The following is a 17705-nucleotide window of genomic DNA, read 5'->3' as shown; positions in this document are numbered from 1 at the left end:
GTACATCCGTGCAGTCTGATCTAGATCTACACTGTTCACCACTCAGTCAGTATCATTTTGGTAAGCACCCCTTTTAACAGTTAATGGTACTATGCATTATAGAAAATTAAGAATGAAAGGGTTATTAAGCCACTTTCATTTGTAGTTGATGGTATCTGTACGCGGAGTTGAGTACACACTGTAAAGATGAAGTTGTTTAGCACAAAATTGGCATTACGCAAAATATAATAATTAGACATAAAAGCTCCGACAATGGGCGCATGTCCACTTCTTATTGATGGTATAGAGTAAAAATGGATAGAAACAAGAAAAATGCGTTTCTGTGGTACATCTGATTTGCTTAAGATCATGGAATCGAACGCATTTTGGCAGTGTTCTCGATATCAGGGACTGCGCTGGGATGTGCTCCTTGTTGTTTTTACAATTTACACACGTTGGACAGTGTTCCATCGGCTTAAACATTAGTTATATCTATTTTTTTCTAACGGATTTGCTGCAAAAGGCTGGTCAACCCACTCCAGATGAATAATTGAGAATATTGTTAAAACTGGAACACAGTCAGAGATAAGAAGGCTCTGTATAGTTATTGTTTATAAAAAAAGACTGATCGCGCTGGGCCTTAGAAGTTTTATAGTGGCCCGTCCTTGAAAATCATATGCAAATAATGCAGTTTTCATATAAACATGAAATGTAATGATTAAGGTATGATTAATGTAAGCAAATGTTATATTCATTACGTATAATTGTAGTTATACAATGTTTATTGCATTCATATATCCTACAGCTTTATCTTATACCTTCCTTTTTTTTAAACAGTGATGTCAGACTATTAATCTTGAACTGCACATTCGAGTTTTGCTGGCCGAAAACTGAAAGGCCTTATTATCTTTCCACTGTATTGTACAGCAACCTCCTGTACAATAATATACATGTATACTTGATAAAAATTGTATCGTATTGTCACATTGTTAAAAGTGTTTTTGTTGACAGACGTTATAAAATTTTTAACAAAATATGTCGATTTTGTGAAGTTTCTTTCCTCTTGAAATATGATCTTATCTCGCTTCTAGAAGGAGAAAAGATTGTGCAGTATATTTCATATACTACTATAGCAAGTCAATTATTTTTTACAGTATTGTCACTACTGCAATTCAAAGACTTTAACGTTGTCATTGTTATCGTCGGTAACAAATAAAGTATTCATCTTTGGACTAAAAGTAATGGACCATGGTCGAATCAGTCCATCTGTTGGTTTTACTACAATGCCAACTTTTTGTCCATTTTGCCTTATTTGCATAATATTTTTTGATTCATATGCACAAACAAATACATTCCCTTTTCTATCTGTGCAGACACCAATACCATTGGTCAAGTCAGAATCAATGAAATTGTTGCAGTGTTTTCCCTGTCTATCTAGTGTGACTATATTGTTGAACCTGTCAGCCACATACATTTTATCTCCGGAATCACTGAAAGCAATCTGGCGGCAATAAGTTAACAGATCATTTCCGGAACTGTCTTTGGATATCGTCTGCAGTAGCGTTCCAGCCATGTCGTGTATATACAGTGACGTGCCATTATTAGTTATCAGAAGTTTGTCATCCTTATAAGCAATACCGAAACAGGGATGATTCAGCTTTATGTCATGTGTAAGTTTCATCTGATTGCCAAGGGAGACAAACTGGATGGTATAATTATCAAATGTCACAACTGCTTCCTGGTTACCTATACAACACACACCGCGTGGACCAAAGGAAAAGTCACAGTAGTCCTCTACCGATAGTTTTCCAATGTCGACACGTTTTAACTTATTATTGTTGAAGTCAGGTAGTAGTAGCTTGCCTCCTTGTGTTAAGCATGACCCAAATACAGAGCAGGTTGATGTGTCACTCTGTACTCTTATATTCATTTCTCTGGTTCCCTTGACTGAGTAGGCTGTATCGCGGGTGACCGACCCAAACGTATTCAGTTTTTGTAGAAATCCCAACACACTTTGGTCAGCAGCAAATGATATCTTTGCATGTGAATGTGCATAGAATGAGTTTATAATATCGTCAGCCTGGGCAATAATCTTCTGTGCTGTTTTTATGGAAACAAACTGCTGAGCTACATTTCCGTCGGATTGTTTAATGCTGTCCGCAGCTCGCTTGAGGCCAATAATCTGGTTTTCGGATTTCTTTATCTCCTCCAGCGGCATTGCATTCATTGTTTGGTATTCTTTATCTACTTCTTTTATCGATTCCTTTTCCATTTTTTGAAGCATCGTTTCCATTTCTGCTCTAAATGCTTTTATTTCATTGACTGCATCCGTTTTTGATTTATTCAGCGTTTCGAGAAGAGCTTCTCTGGATGTTTTAATATTTTCTATTGCTATATTCTTCTCTTGTAATTTCAGATGAGTTTCATCAACGCCCGTCTTCTTAAACATAGTTTCGACAACATCCGACACAAGCTGGATGTCTGTGCAGTTCCTGGAACATTAAGTCAAAAATGTTTGTTCGACAGGATTGTTTTCATTTGTAAACAATAGGTGAATAATAGATATTCGATATAAACACTCTATGAAATAAGATGTAATATAATGTATAGTAAATAACTTTACTATCACAAACACTTTTACAAATGTTTTAAATCATGGGCCTCCGTGGCCGAGCTGTAAAGGTCACTGATTTTGAATCACTTGCCCCTCACCGATGTAGGTTCGAGCCTCACTCGGGGCGTTAAATTCTTCATATTAGGAAGCCATACAGCTAACTTACGGAAGGCCAGTTGTCCTACCCAGGTACCCGCCTCTGATGCAATAATGCAAGGAGTGGCACCTGTGGCTCAACCATAAATACTGAATGGAAAGTCGCCATTTAACCTATAATTGTGTCGGAGCGACGTTAAATCCAAGAAAAGAAACTAAATAAATCGCAAAATTCTTTCAAACAAGTGTTTATATAATTTAGAAATTTGGCATTCTTGTAGAAAAAAATACATTATTATTGATGTCATGTATAACCGACATTCTAGCTCGAATAATGTGTGAAATAAAGATGATTTTTATTACGAAAAACTTTATGAATACTTTATATCAACATGTTGTGTTAGAAACTTTGTTAAAGTGTATCATCATTTGGAACTTATAAATATTTAACATATCTGCTCTTGAGATATAAGGTACTACTTGAACAGCTATTGAACAAACGACAATGATAAATCTGATGGCGTAGTTTTACACCCCAATGAACACTGGAACAAAACTACAAGGACAAGAATGCGTATTCAAAATGATAGTCGCGTGATGAAAACACACAGTTACGTAGATTAAAGTTATGGTAATTCGGTCACAATTTTTGTAAAATGAAATGTTTGTTTTTGTTGGATTATGAGTCACTTGGACACAATTCAGGTCTAATAGCGACTTTCCAGCTTTTGGCGACACTCCGGGCATTCTTTCAGACATGTGCGGGTACATGCATAGAAGAACAGACCTTCTTTAAGCCAGCTGGATGACTTCCTCACAAGAAGAATTATATACCACAAAAATGATTTCGAATCCGCATTGGTTTGTGGCAAGTGATTTTAAGTAAACGATTTAACCACTTGGCCATGCATGCCGTCAAAGCAGAACTCTGATTTGTTTTTTAATAATGGCATCTGGTATAAACGTGATTTTTTGGGAAACTATTCATGTCAAGTATAAAAAATAATTTAGAAGAAAGTGTAAAGTGTCTGGCATTTTTTTAATCATAAATAAAATAATCTTTCTATAATAAATCGAGATACGGGTTAAAGGTTGTTTAAAGTATAATTAAGAAGTAATTTATCGTGTATGATACCAGCATTTTCTGGAAATATGGTGATGATTTAACATGACTGAACTAGTTGATCGCATCCATACCTAAGTAGGAAATACCCTTATAACGTTTCGAAATGTGAAAGCAAAAGCATAACATAAGGTTCAGTCCATACACAAGCACTCATTCCTCGTTGCCCGAGCAATAATGCGCTCCGTTTAGCACCTTTTCGCCGAGATTCTTAGACCCGTATAACTTTTTATTTACAACTTTTTAATTTCCAATTTTTCAGTAAGATTCAACGATTCAATTATTTGATTTCCGAACAAACAGGTTTTATAAGTTTGAAGAAGCAGAACGAATACTTGGAAAAAAGTGATTATCTCAAATACTACCAGTTGGTTACAAAGATACCGAAAATATTAATAGAAAGCATCTCTGAAAATTTTCTGTACGGAAATAAAACAAACATTCATATAGAAAAACTAAAAGTTTGTAAAACACCCAACCAGTATCTTTATAATTTACAAGCAACCAATGTACCATATGAAAAACCAACTGCTGCTGTGAAATGGGAATCTTTTTTTGAAAATAAAAACCTAAATTGGAAGAATATTTTTAGCGTACCATTCCTTTCTACCATTGATACAAATCTACGCAGTTTTCAATACAAATTTTTAATGCGTCTGTTGCCCACAAATAAATATCTATTTATCTGTAAGCTGGCCCCCAGTAACCTATGTGATTTCTGCTGCATGAATACAGAAACAATTGAACACATAATATGGGATGCCCCAAAGTACAAGCATTTTGGAACAATATTCAAAATCTATTGACTACTAAAGGAATTGACGTGAAACTGAATATCAAAAACATATGTTTCGGTGTAATACAAAACAATAAGAAAAATGATGTTCTAAACTTTATAATAATATTATGCAAATATTTTATATTTAAATCTAAGTACAGCAAAAACATTCCAATGTTTGAGTGCTTTGTACAATACTTGAAAGCTAGGATAAAAATTGAAAAAGAAATCGTATTAATGCAAAACAAGTTAGATAGACATGAAGAAAAATGGTCAAAGTTCGATGAAATATAATAGCTGACTACACTAAACTTTACAACCCCTAAAACTCTTGTACATATACTAGTATTGAGTACTTACTACTGAAACCAGGAAACGATCACCCTTTATTCCTCATTTTTTAATCTACTTTTTCATTAATCAAAGTTAGAACTCCCAAGTGACATAGCTCTTTTTCTTCTTCTCTACTTCCTTCTCCTTCCTTCCTGTTTTCTTACCTTCCAAAACTCTTTGCATAATATTCGTATTGAATCTGACGTGATTTTGATTAGAAACATGTTAAGATCATGTTTTGTTTTTGACTATATATGTCATTGACATTGTATATAAAAATTGTATGTCATATACATGTATGTTATGCAAAGAAAAATAAACGGGGTTACCCAGCTGGGGCCTCAAAAAAAAAAAAAAAGAAAAAGATTCAACGAAGACTTCTCAAGTAAATTAATTTACTTCTGACCTTTACACTAACTGAAATTTGCCGTTATTAACACGCAATGCACCAACGAGTCAGCTACTGGTCAAAGTTCGTATAAGTTTTGTGCAATAATAGCGTGCAGTAAGTGTATCTGTATCTTTATATTTTTCATTTACATTATTTAAGTGTGTTGCTTTTTCTCTCTTTCATTTTTGTTGTAACAGAGCGCCTTCCACAAACCGTAACTAATCTGTACATGAACTAAATGTATAAATAGTGATACCAAGGTAAGTACTCGTTACTTTACTATTAATCGAGCGCCAAAATGTAGGATTTATGGCAGTAGATATAACTTGACTAGTTTATGTTATTTCGTATACGAAATATCAGGTAATCTATGAAATGTCCATTTAAAGCTATCCTATCCTTACTCGATTTCGTTTGTTATCTCTTAATGTCAGATAAACAATCAATATTAATCTACACATTGTTGCATACAAATTGTGGACAAGCTGCCTAATTAGTTTCTGATTATTGTTCAACAGAGTTTAAATCAGGCTATATTACCACGTCATTGAACGTGACATTCAACTTTAGCAAAATGCTCAGAAAATGTGTATCAATTCGTGGTATAATTAATGTAGATCTATATCGATATATCACGGAATAGATATACATGTATGTATACCTGTGATGTAGCGCCATACAGCTTGTACATCCAACAACGTCATGGTTACCATAGTACATGTCCAGAATCTTTATCTCGTGTATGGTACATATCTCTGTAGGAACACTTGGAAGGTTTGTTGTCAAAATTGTAGTCTTGAAGCTTGATTTATCGAGCAGTTTATGTCCTTGTATAGCAGGAAATGCTTGGTGCATGTCAACACACGACTGACAACAGTATCCCTGACATTCCACACAATATTTCACGGCTTCTCTGTGTCTGTTGATTTTAGAACAAGGTGTACATTTAAAGTTAAAAATCTCATCAGAAGTTTCTTCACACCCACCTGTCGCCATTTTGAGACGTGAGTACTATTTCGATCGTCATTAACCCTTACCCTGCTATATTTCTATAATGGACTGATCCATCTTTCAATTTGGACAGTACCATTTATTATTCAAAGTGGTTTACACTGAAACTTTACTGACTGAATAGCGAACAGTGCAGACCATGATCAGACTGAATACGATTCTACATATGGCTTGTAATCAAACAACATAATGCTAAACCTATCTCATTGATATGCTTGCAGTTTTCCGTCTTCACATTCTGACTGGCCAAAACAGTTCAGTTTCTTTTGACTGCACTTACCAGATTAATTGTTGACTGGATAACAACACATTAGCGACATTGTTAGTACCATCTATTTAGATCTATCTAAAGCATTTGGACATGGTTAATCATTCTATACTCTTGGTAAAGGTGAAGTCTTATAAATTTGATGATTCTTCCTTACTTTGGTTTACGTCTTATCTTGACAAAAGGTCACAACAAACTGGATACAAATCTAAATCTTAAACTGTTGTTTCCGATGCTCCACGTGGATTGGTCTTAATACATATAGCGTATATGATTCATGTTATTCATAGAAAATACAACTAGTTACAGATGTACTTGCAAAATAATATATCCCCCTGTACTTCTAATATGTCACCACATAATGTCACTGTGTCACATACACAAAAACGATCTTATCAAAGTTAAAAATTAATGTAAACTTTAAGGATCAAGATTGCATGTATGCCTGTGTAAGACGGCTTTTTTCTTACCCCAAAGGCAAGTGTGGAGTGAAAACCCGAGCGTCAGGTAGGGTTTTTTTTGTCCAAGCCCGGACTCGACTGTTTAGGACAAAAACAAAATAAAGTTTTACATGTACATTTTTCGTTTTCCTATACTGGTGAAACGGAATGATATTGGCTTCGGCGCCATTGTCTAATTTAAACTTGGTTGTCAAATTGTCTGCATTGATGTGTGCAAACAAACCTTTTTCTACAGATTAAAGTTTTAGTTCATCAGCAAGTTCAAAGTCGGATTCTGACGTCAAATCAGTCTCATGTACGTCTTTCCTTGATCTGGATTTACACATTTTGGCAAAATGATTGAATTTCTGGTACGCGTTACACCTTTTGCTGTAAGCTAGACAACTTTTGTAGTGGTGCTTCTTGCCGCATTTTGTACTGTCAACCAATGATTTGTCTTTTTACATATTAGGTGGTTTGTATTTTGTTGGCCGAGTCGGTGTGTTTATGGCGGTGCCGTTCGTTTTCGTTTTTTATTTCTTTAATTTGGTTTCTGCTACACTCTGCTGCTCGACACAAAGCAATCACTCTCTGCAAATCCGATATTACCGAGTCGCATAATAAACTTTCTCTAAAACGTTCGTCTTTAATCCCGAAAATTATCTTATCCCTGATCATGTTGTTTTTCTGATCACCAAAAAAATTTTTTTTTACTTTGTTGTTCTAAGTTCTGTTACAAACTCGTCATCTGCGCCGTCATCCTGACTAATATTACGAAATTTGAAACGTTCAATGAGATTTTGTTTTCTCGGTTCACAGTAAGATCGAAATTTGTCTAGCACTTTCACATTGTCTTTCTTATCATCCGCATTGTCCCAGGTGAAATTAATAAACACATACAAACCGCCATCTTCAATGGATGTCAATAATACGGCTACTTGTACTTTTTTCTTTCTCACTCTTCTCACTGGTGACTAGAAGGTACATGTAGTAAAATTTCTGCTCCCAGTGCTTAAAATCCTCTGCTAAGTTGATGTTTCAAGATAAGATCAGATTTTTTTCTGGTGGTTTAACTTCACTTGAAATTCATTTCAAATATTAATCAAACCAATTGCATTAATCCTCACAGGAGCACCTGGGGTCTTCCTCCACCATCAAAGCTGGAAAGTCGCCATAAGACCTAAAATGTGTCGGTTCGACGTTAAACCCAACCAAAAAAAAAAAAAAAAAAAAAAATCATGAAATTAATTTCAATTCAAATTATCTTTGACGAAATGCGGTATCACCAGCATTAGATACTCGTCATCGGGCAAGTCTAAGATGTATTCCATGACCGGTCCGGTCCACTGTATTCTGAATCAGTATCTCCGTAAATCATGGTTTTCTTGACTTCAGATGAAATTTATGCATATTTAGAAGTACTGGTAAGTTATGAAAGGAATTCGCTGAATAATTGCTCGAGTACAAATTTTCTAGGTGTATTTATTTCCAATATTTAGAGGATACATGTTCCTTCCACTTTGAAAGTTTATTATAACTTTGTTTATGTTTTAATTAAATACTTGAGTGTTTTAACCGCATAAAAGGTATGTGCTTTCAGGATGAGGATGTGCTTCAGTACAATGTACTTTAGCTTCGTTTGTAAAGACATGTATATCGGCACAAGTTTTTTTGGTCACATTTAGGGCTACCAGTAGAGAACTCTTGTTTATGAAAAATTTTTATACTCTTGGACAAAAAGAAATATTGTTCCCATGCGATAAAAGGGTTAAAGGACAGACACCCGTGCATTATCGCGAATATCATGGCGTTGTGTGAAATCTCGGCTTTTCCTTCGAAGATATTAATCTTGGTCAAAGACCTTGATTAATATTCTGCTTTGACCGAGATTAATATCTTCGTAGGAAAAACCCTCGATTGCACCGACGCCTATATATTTCCGAAAACGCACTCGTATCGGTCCTTCTAATAAAACTAAAGTACTTCCTTTCGTATTAAGATACATATCCTTTATCTACACACAGACGCACTCGTATCGGTCTTTTAACTAATGAAAATATAGTACATGTGTACTTCCATTCGTATTAATATGATATCTATTCATTATCTACACAAAACACATTCGTCATTTATTTTTATATACTATTATATTAAACTCAAATAAGCAGTTGATACAAGAAATAATAGGGTAACGTCAAGTTATAAAACTTGATTCTTTGCCGATGAAATTTATCAAAAGCGGTGTAAATACGTGCGTACCATTTCTAGTCAGAAAAAAAGAAAATTATAAGAAAAACAAGTATTAATATTACTAAATGAAAACTATCATATTGGATAGTATGGGGAGGATTCTACACATTTTGGCTAGAATCTTCACAAATGTCGTATAGAAACGCATCCGTAGTATCAACTAAGTACAACTGTTTAATATGTGCGGCAATTTAGTTGAACATCTTTGTTATAGGCGTAGGACATGACAGAGGGGAACCCCACTAGTTTCGGAATGGATGAGTGGGGCAGTAGTACTTATCGCGATAAGGATTTGGCCACATTATGGAGAACATGTGTTAGGCAGCTAGTCAGCTTAGTCGGTAGAGCACTCGTTCTTTAAGCGAGGGGTCCCGCGTTCGAACCCAGGACTGAACACATTTTTCAGACCCTGTGGCGTACCTATATTCTGAAGAGTAAATATTCAGATATCTGATTTTATTTCATATTAAGAGGACCATATTGATTATTTTGGTCTAAAATCTCACAAGAATTATCATTTAGTTTTTTCAATATTCAAAATTATCCATGGTACCATTCCTACCAGGTTTTATGTCTAAAAATCCCCTGAAATTCAGATTCCTGTATGCCTAGCTCCCACATTGCTGACGGAAAACATTACACTACTTACTCCAAGTTAATCGGTCAGTTTCTCAACAGCAGACACATCAAATTTAAATAACCATATCTACATTCATAAAACCTCTATAATATTGAATTTATAATTTTAGATGCTTTCTAGTAATAACCTTGTTTTAAGTAAAGTCGGCGCGAAACACTCGTAAAAAGAGAGATTTCTTTCTCAAGAATTTAACCAGAAGGCAGATTTAGGCGTTTAAAATATATTTTCACTCCCTTCCCTGCACCCTAACATTCGGGAATCTGCCCTAACCTCAAACTTTAAAACGCTCCTACGCCCATGTTTCTTTTGATATTTCTATTGTCTTAAGATTTTTAAGATCAATATCTATTTTTAATTTATTTGCACAACATGTGATCGTCTTTAACATTTTCCGAAAATGCGTAAAACATGCAGTAAAATTAGGTCACTGATATGAAACGACATTGAATTAAAAGCCGCATTGGCCTCGGTCGCTGTTAAGCAAAATCAATACTAGTTATTCGTTTTGAGATTTTTTACGTACCTGCAAAACGGTAAGGTGTTTTGTATGTTTTAATAAAATGTATTAATTTAAACATTTAAAGTAATAATATTCTTTTATATTATTGTCTTGAACTTTTGATACACATGATTTTTTTTTCCAAAATATTTAGTTCAAATGATTATCTTTGAGGAAGACATGTATATCATAACGTTTCTCAGTTACATTTATACAAGTCAATACTTGAATTGTTTCCATTTATATGTTTACAGCCTATTAATACAGAACATTTGTAGTCATTTTGTGACTTATCGTAACTATATTCGCCCACTCCTAATACAGTTATGTCGGGCCCGATTGCGGTGAGCTCGACATAGCCGTCAAAATGGGCGTTCAGTGAATGTTCGTGCATGCTTTCATGCATCCGTCAGATTTTGTCTGGACAATGCCGTAGACATACATAGAGCACTCTAATTCATATTTGATCTTAATGTTAACCTCCGTCAGACAGGGTGTGAAAATCCCAGATTTCAAATGTCAAGGTCACACTTGGGGTCAAACGTCATGTCAGGTATTTTCCGGGCCGCATCATTGATATGAATGGAGCAATTTTATTTTTATATTCGAAATAAATGTTTGCATTTCAAATTCACTTTTTCAAAGGTCAAGGACACACTTAAGGGTCATATGTTCTTATAGAGTTTATCCGGACCTTAACTTTTACTTGCATGGAGCAATCTTATTTTGTTCGGCATACATGATTGCCTCTGTGAGAAGGAGTCGCTCACAAAACACTGGCCCCCATTTTCAAAATCAATGTCACACTTAAAGATCAAAGGTCATTTTGTAGCTTGTCCAAGCCGTAACCTTGACATGCAGGGGCATAAATGTTTGCCTCAATATGACAAAATGTCGGGCGCAAGTTAAAGGCTCCTACCGTAAAAGTCAGGTCACTCTGGATGTCTCAAAGGTCATAACTTGGTGTCACTTTGACTTGTATGAAGCTTTTATTTTTAATTGGCTAAAATGTTAAAGTTATTGAGGCGTGATGTCAACAAATAACAGGGTCGGCATTGTCCAGTGAACATCAAAATTCATTTTCCTTTCAGGTAGAAAAAATTTGAAATGAAGTGTTCAAACACAAGTTGTGGCTGGCAGGGCCAATGTAATTTTTGCCAGTCATGTGGCAATAAAATGATGCCATTCGCCCAAGAAGAAATATTTATAACATGTAGCGGCACTTTGGACGGCAAGGTGTGTGGATCAGAGCTGAAACAGTCGCAGAAGTTTTGTACTAAATGTGGGACTCGAATCGATAAAAGTTTGTTTGCTAGTCAGCAAGAAATATGCAACGAGTGTGGAACTATTCTTAATGCAGATTTCTCATTTTGCCAGGAATGTGGACTGAAAAGAGGTTCTGTTGTACGCCTAGACTCGCATGGTAAGAGATCAGTACTTTTCCCCGATGAAAACACCTCCTGTAAAAGGAGGTTATTCCAAAGCCAAAAAGTGTTTTTGCCCAGTTTTAGATATGAAATTCCTAATCATTGGAAAGTTTTAGGGTTGTTGTTTTTTTGGCTATTTTACAATTATTTTGCATTTATTTTTCAATAAGCAAAGTTGCCATCCCACATATCATCAAAATTCTCCATTAATATATTGTGTTTATTTTTACCCCCCCCCCCCCCCCCGCCCCCAATTTAGCTGGTGTTTGTGGCATTTGCAAAGTGATGAAAAAAAAGAGTTACTGGTATCATGTATAGTTTAAGGAACTTGTGGAATTATCAACATCTTTTGGAACCCCTATTGCACATGAAATAAGAGTAAAAATGTTTTAAAGTGCAAAGAATATGGTTTCAACAACTCTTGTAATATATAGATAATGACATTTGATTTTAAATGTGACTAAAACCTAACAAAACACTTATTGATTTTGCCCAGTGTTCATAAGTAAGGTTAGCTTATCTACGTCTGTCCTAAAGAACTGAATTTGCAGCAAAATTGATTACCAAAAAACCCCCCCAAAAAACAAACAACAAAAAACAAATATTGTTATGAAAGCTTGCCAACTTTCATTAAAGCGTTTTCGAAAAATCATTGCAAATATTTTCAGAAAAAAAGAAAGCCTTAAAGATAATAAAAATGGTCTGTATCGTGTCTGTTCCAGTACCTTATAAACGCCAAGGCACAAAATTAATACTGGTATGTTTGGGGTCCTCCTCAAGAAGTTATGAAATTCTACAGAACTAAATTGTGCATTTTATGCCATTCTAATTAAAGTGATGATTTTTAAAGCCATTTCACGCAATAAAATCTTAGCAAATCTAGTTGAAAAATACACACTACTGGCCCTATTAATTAGTAAGAGTTCGGGGTAATAAATAAGTGGTGCATTTCAAGCCATTTTAGAAAAATATCAGCACATGTACATAATCATATAACTCAAAAGGTTATGTAGTTGAACAGTCTTGAAAGTTGCATGCGAAAGAAAATATTTCGGTTATTATTGTTAAGCCATTTCAAAGATGTGTATTTAACTAGTTTGATTATTGATCTTGTTTCTGCCCCGGTGTTTTGGGGGGATTTTAGCTTACAAGAATGCTATTCGCCTTCCAATAAATGAAAGGATTTGGGAGGTAGATGTGCACAAGATAAAGGTTCCTCATAAGTCGCGAAATGGGTGGCCCTTTCTAAGGGCGTGACATTATAATAAATAAACACTTACCATTACCTTTTCTGTTATAACTTAGCACATATATTACGTGTAATGGAACAATTTGTCATGCTCAAAACCTAGGCCCAAAGCTTCTAAGTTTTATAACAATTCATTCATTCCATGCATTTTCAAATCTAGATAAATGGTCCGATTTATATATTCAACATCAATGCCACGCTATACCGTACATAGCTATATAATAAAAAGTTCCAGGTCTTTTGTTTTCAAACAAGAAGATCAGACGTGACGCAAGTTTACTCATCGTACAGTTTCAAAATAGTGAAAAGTATCCTCTAATTTTCCATTAGGTCACTAAAAATATTTCTAAACTTTACTTTGCAAGTGATTTTTTTCATATAATTTACTAGACGGCCCCGTCCATCAAGTACAATGTTTTAACGAAAAATAGCAGCCTTATTGGGCATTTGCTGTCTTTTTAAAGTCTTGATATGCAATTGAAATGTATCTTAATAAGTATGTACAAACAAAATGTAAAAGGGAACTAAATATTATCAAGATTGTTGTCACTTTTTCGATTTTAGGCAAGGAAAAACAGTCTAAAAATACTAGTGCGAGTGATGAAAAGCCGGTTTCACCAATCGAGAAAAAATCACACACTTCCAGTTTGAATGTTATTCAGAGCAATACATTACCGTTAGATCCAAATGGAATTGAAGTATCAACCGAGGGGGCAAGTGCAAATGAACAGGATGAAAGACGTGTTGGAAATATAACTTCAGAGAATGCACATGTTTCCAGTTCTAACGATGATGTCATAACGGCATTTAGCGATGAAAGCGTAGAAAATGTCCATTCACAACTTGGTTATTCCTCGGTACTGTTAAATGAAAGCAATGAAGACGCAACGTTTACACAGGATGGAAAAAGTGTAGAAGATGAAGCTTCAGATAAGGCACGTGCTGTCTGTTCTGATGCTAGTGCCATATTTGATGGCGGAGGTGACTCAATCAGTGTCGAAAACCCCAGTTTTCATACTCAGATTGTTGATCCAATGTATGATACTTGGACAGCGACAGTTGAAAACAGTTCTCAACGCGTAAATGAACAGAAAGATGACCATGTTACCTGTTCTTATGCTAGTGCCAAATCCGATGAGGAAGGCGACTCACACAACATAGAAAATGTCCAGAGTTCTTGTGGTACATTGGATGTTGTTACAATGACAGATGAAGGAAAAGAGGATGTGAACACTAATGACGAGCAAGGTACTTAAATTTTAGCAGAATTTGGCATTAATCTGGGAAATAAATTGGGTCACTTATAATTCCAGATTTATGTTCTTGATTTAATTTTTTCTCTCTGGTTACAAATTTGTATATCATTTTTACAAGATTAAATGCTATATATTTGTCTGTATGGTTTACGACGGTTATGTTATAATTGCAGGGTCAGAGAAAACAGTGTTGGGAAAACAAATTATAGAAGGTGACAAGGAAAGAGAAGGACGTAGTATTCTGAAGACCACTGTGGAAACACCTGCAATTAATGGCGTAGAAACAGATGAAAACGCGAACATAGAAAGCAATGGTGCAGCCAGTAATGAAACAGATTTATCACAAACTGAAGATAACTCGGACCTAAAGCAAATGCTGGATACATGTGATCAAGAGACACAATCCCTTGAAGCCCAGTCACTGGACTATTCATGCGATAAGTCAGGCCGTGATGAGAAAACAAAAGAAAACATCGCTCATAAAAGGAAACATGAAGATAATCGAGGCAGCAGTAAAGCTAAATCAATAAAGAAAAGAGACCGAAAGAACAGAAGTCATGCCGACAAATTCAGTCTGAGCACACAAGTCCGAAGACAAAAAGAGGCAGGTTTGAAAAAGAATTGCAACGCAGCGACGGAAGCTGGTACTGAAATAGTCTCAGATGGAAAAGAGGAAGAATCATCTTTGATCAAAGGACATAATGACGACTTGAGTAAATTTTCAACAGAAAATGCAGATTTTGTATTTGGGCCTGTAAACAGAAACGTGAACAATCAGAGATACAGTGATATAGTAGAAAAATACAGCGTGATCAACCCACCTGATCCTTCTAAGCCCAGTTTTTTTCAGCAACCGGAAATTACCAAGATATCGCAAGAGCCCAAGGACAGAACTAATTGTGAGAATAAACTAGATGAAACTTCTACCTCTAACGGGAAAATTTTGAGTGACGAACAGAAAAGGCCAAATTTAGAGTCTGATGTAAGACAGCATATGGAAACAGACGGAGAAACAAAAGTGGAAAAAAAGACAAAGGTTTGTTTTATCCGGCGTGTATACACGTTTTTACATGAAGTATTTTCAGAAAATAGACTATTTCATAGTTGCGCCATTTTTATGCTACCCCACCATTTTTTTGGCAGGGGTGAGGGGGGGGGGGGGGCACTTAGAGTTGCCCTTGTCCGTCCGTATGTCCGTCCAAGGTAACCATTGATACCTTAGGCGGTAGGAGGTGTGGCCAAGGACAACAGAAATCCATTGCGTTCACTCCGTAACTATTTAACCCTTATTCCTTTAGCGGTCATTCTTTTGTTTTCAAAAAATGGAATGACCACCTTATACAAAATCATGGGGGCGTCCGTCCATCTGTCCGAACGTATGTCGTTCATATCTCAAAAAGCATTTGACCCAGAGTAATAAAACCATAAAGGATTGTTATTCAGCACGGGAAGTTGGGCACCAGGGATCACTCAACTAGACTGGAGTTATTGTCCTTGACATACTGAAAAAAAAACACATAAAGTGCTTAAAAGTTTGTGATGCATATATCTTAAATGACATTTCACCTAGAGTCATGAAACCACGTGGGTATACTATCCAGCATGTGAATTTGAGCACCTGAGGTTTTATTTTATTTCACTTTGAAGGTTCAGAATTATGGCCCTTTACATAGTCAAAAAATAAAAGTTTGTGTCCCATATATCTCATAATGTACTTGGCATTGAGTCATAAAATATTAGAGGATTGTTTTATAGCATGTGAATTTGTGCATTTGATGTTCTCTTTGGCTTCTAAGATAGGCCAGAGTTATGGTTCTTCACTTAGTAAAAAATACTATTTTCATCCCACTATGTCTAAGGTTAATAAACCTTTAGCCAGTAAAAATGAAACATTAATCAGAAATGTTTCCATGTACTTGTTTCATTCATTTCAGCATAGAAAACAGTTTTATACAGAACAGTGATATATTATTATGCACCAATATAAATACTTTGTGAGTGTAACCATCTTGTATTATCATTGTATATTATGAATGTACATGTATACTATAGCGGATAAACGACTACAGGTCGTTTAAATGGGTCAGCGGTGTTGATGTACTTATAAAATAGACTTGCTCGGTTTATAGGTTGGTCAGGGCTACAGATATGTATTGTATTTTGCCATCGGAATATTTCTATAAAATGCTTCTTCCCCTTCCGTTTGGATCCGTCCGGAGGCCTTTTGTACAATAAATTCTGAATCTGAATCACATAAATTTCTTAAAAGTTTGTGCTATAAACATCTTCAAAACTGTTTCACCTGGAGCCATGAAACCATGTAAAGTGGCTGGGGAGTTGTGGGGGTGGGGGGGGGGGGGGTCTATGTCCTATGGACACACCTATATAGAGGATATTTGTTTGTTTTTCGTGAATATGGAATATATCTCACTGAGAAGAGAGAAACTTTCAAATATTTTCATGAGCGCGTAAAATATGAAAGATTTCTTACTTTGAGGTGAGATATTCTATATTCACGAAAAACAAACAAATTTTCTTTTTATTTTATGCTTAATTACGTTAAGATATGCATTTTGAAACAAATTTTAATCTCAGCGCGTGTAAACGACCATGACCTCAGACGTGCTGTGACGTTAGAAAGACGCACACGACATACAGTTCCATTTTATTTTATGTTTTGCTGTATAATGTTATGAAATTCTCATTAAGTAAAATAACTTGAATCGAGAAATATACTATAAAGAACAAAGTGCGACTGCAATTTTCATCCTGCTTTAAGCAGATAATTTAAAATTATACACAATGTACAAGTAGATCTCTATAAATTACTTTTTATATAAAATAAAACAGTGTACAGGCACGGGGAGTTGTTTTAAGACCGCCAAGCAACACTTAAAGACTGATGTTATTTTAGTTGATTAAAATCTATAAGAATATCCTTTAGAAGCATGTAATGCAGCAGTACAACTTTCTTGTGATTGAATTGTAGAATTTTTGCCCAAAGAAATTCAAGAACACAACTGTCAAATATACAAAGATATTGAGAATTCTTCATGTGCATTTCATTTTAGAAACAGTATGATTATCATGCAGATGTATGTAGCCTAAGTTTGTTTGAAATCTACTAAGAAAATAAAAATACTTCAGTACATGATGCATTCACACTGGTAGATAAATCTGAATAAATAACACTATAACCGCATGTCTACTTAACAATAACAATAATGTTCAGCAACATGCCTTTGCAAATTTACATGATCTTGCTCTGTATCTGCAAAAGGAGTAGTAATGCATTTACAATGACAACCTTTATTGGTCAACCTAACACCTACTTAGGATTGTTGAAAAGTG

The 17705-nt window shown here is 35.2% G+C and overlaps 2 protein-coding genes across 2 annotated transcripts; one reads left to right on the top strand and one right to left on the bottom strand.

Annotated features, from left to right (window-relative positions):
- Positions 1 to 578: 578 nt before the first annotated feature.
- Positions 579 to 6470, bottom strand: LOC128545919 (uncharacterized). Its single transcript, XM_045339250.2, has 2 exons — positions 5976 to 6470; positions 579 to 2471 (listed from the first exon to the last, which is right to left on the bottom strand). The coding sequence occupies exons 1-2, from the start codon at positions 6308 to 6310 to the stop codon at positions 1142 to 1144; spliced, it is 1665 nt and encodes a 554-aa protein (XP_045195185.2). The 5' UTR covers positions 6311 to 6470; the 3' UTR covers positions 579 to 1141.
- A 3890-nt stretch (positions 6471 to 10360) lies between these two features.
- LOC123552612 (uncharacterized) lies at positions 10361 to 16432 on the top strand. The gene is made up of 5 exons (XM_053540015.1): positions 10361 to 10456; positions 11514 to 11845; positions 13663 to 14346; positions 14528 to 15499; positions 16407 to 16432. Exons 2-5 carry the CDS (start codon positions 11530 to 11532, stop codon positions 16430 to 16432), a joined length of 1998 nt encoding a protein of 665 aa, XP_053395990.1. The 5' UTR covers positions 10361 to 10456; positions 11514 to 11529.
- The last annotated feature ends 1273 nt before the right edge of the window (positions 16433 to 17705 follow it).

Source organism: Mercenaria mercenaria, chromosome 4 (genome assembly GCF_021730395.1).
Source record: "Mercenaria mercenaria strain notata chromosome 4, MADL_Memer_1, whole genome shotgun sequence".
NCBI classification, from domain to species: domain Eukaryota; kingdom Metazoa; phylum Mollusca; class Bivalvia; order Venerida; family Veneridae; genus Mercenaria; species Mercenaria mercenaria.
This window is presented reverse-complemented; position numbering and strand designations above follow the sequence as displayed.

Excerpts from the sequence above, each read along its gene's own strand:
- LOC128545919 (XM_045339250.2), bottom strand. The coding sequence starts at position 6,310 with ATGGCGACAGGTGGGTGTGAAGAAACTTCTGATGAGATTTTTAACTTT. Across the intron at positions 2,472-5,975 it reads TGTATGGCGCTACATCACAG|GAACTGCACAGACATCCAGC; the intron begins GTATACATACAT and ends TTAATGTTCCAG.
- LOC123552612 (XM_053540015.1), top strand. The coding sequence starts at position 11,530 with ATGAAGTGTTCAAACACAAGTTGTGGCTGGCAGGGCCAATGTAATTTT. Across the intron at positions 14,347-14,527 it reads GAACACTAATGACGAGCAAG|GGTCAGAGAAAACAGTGTTG; the intron begins GTACTTAAATTT and ends TTATAATTGCAG. Across the intron at positions 15,500-16,406 it reads CCACCATTTTTTTGGCAGGG|CGGATAAACGACTACAGGTC; the intron begins GTGAGGGGGGGG and ends TGTATACTATAG.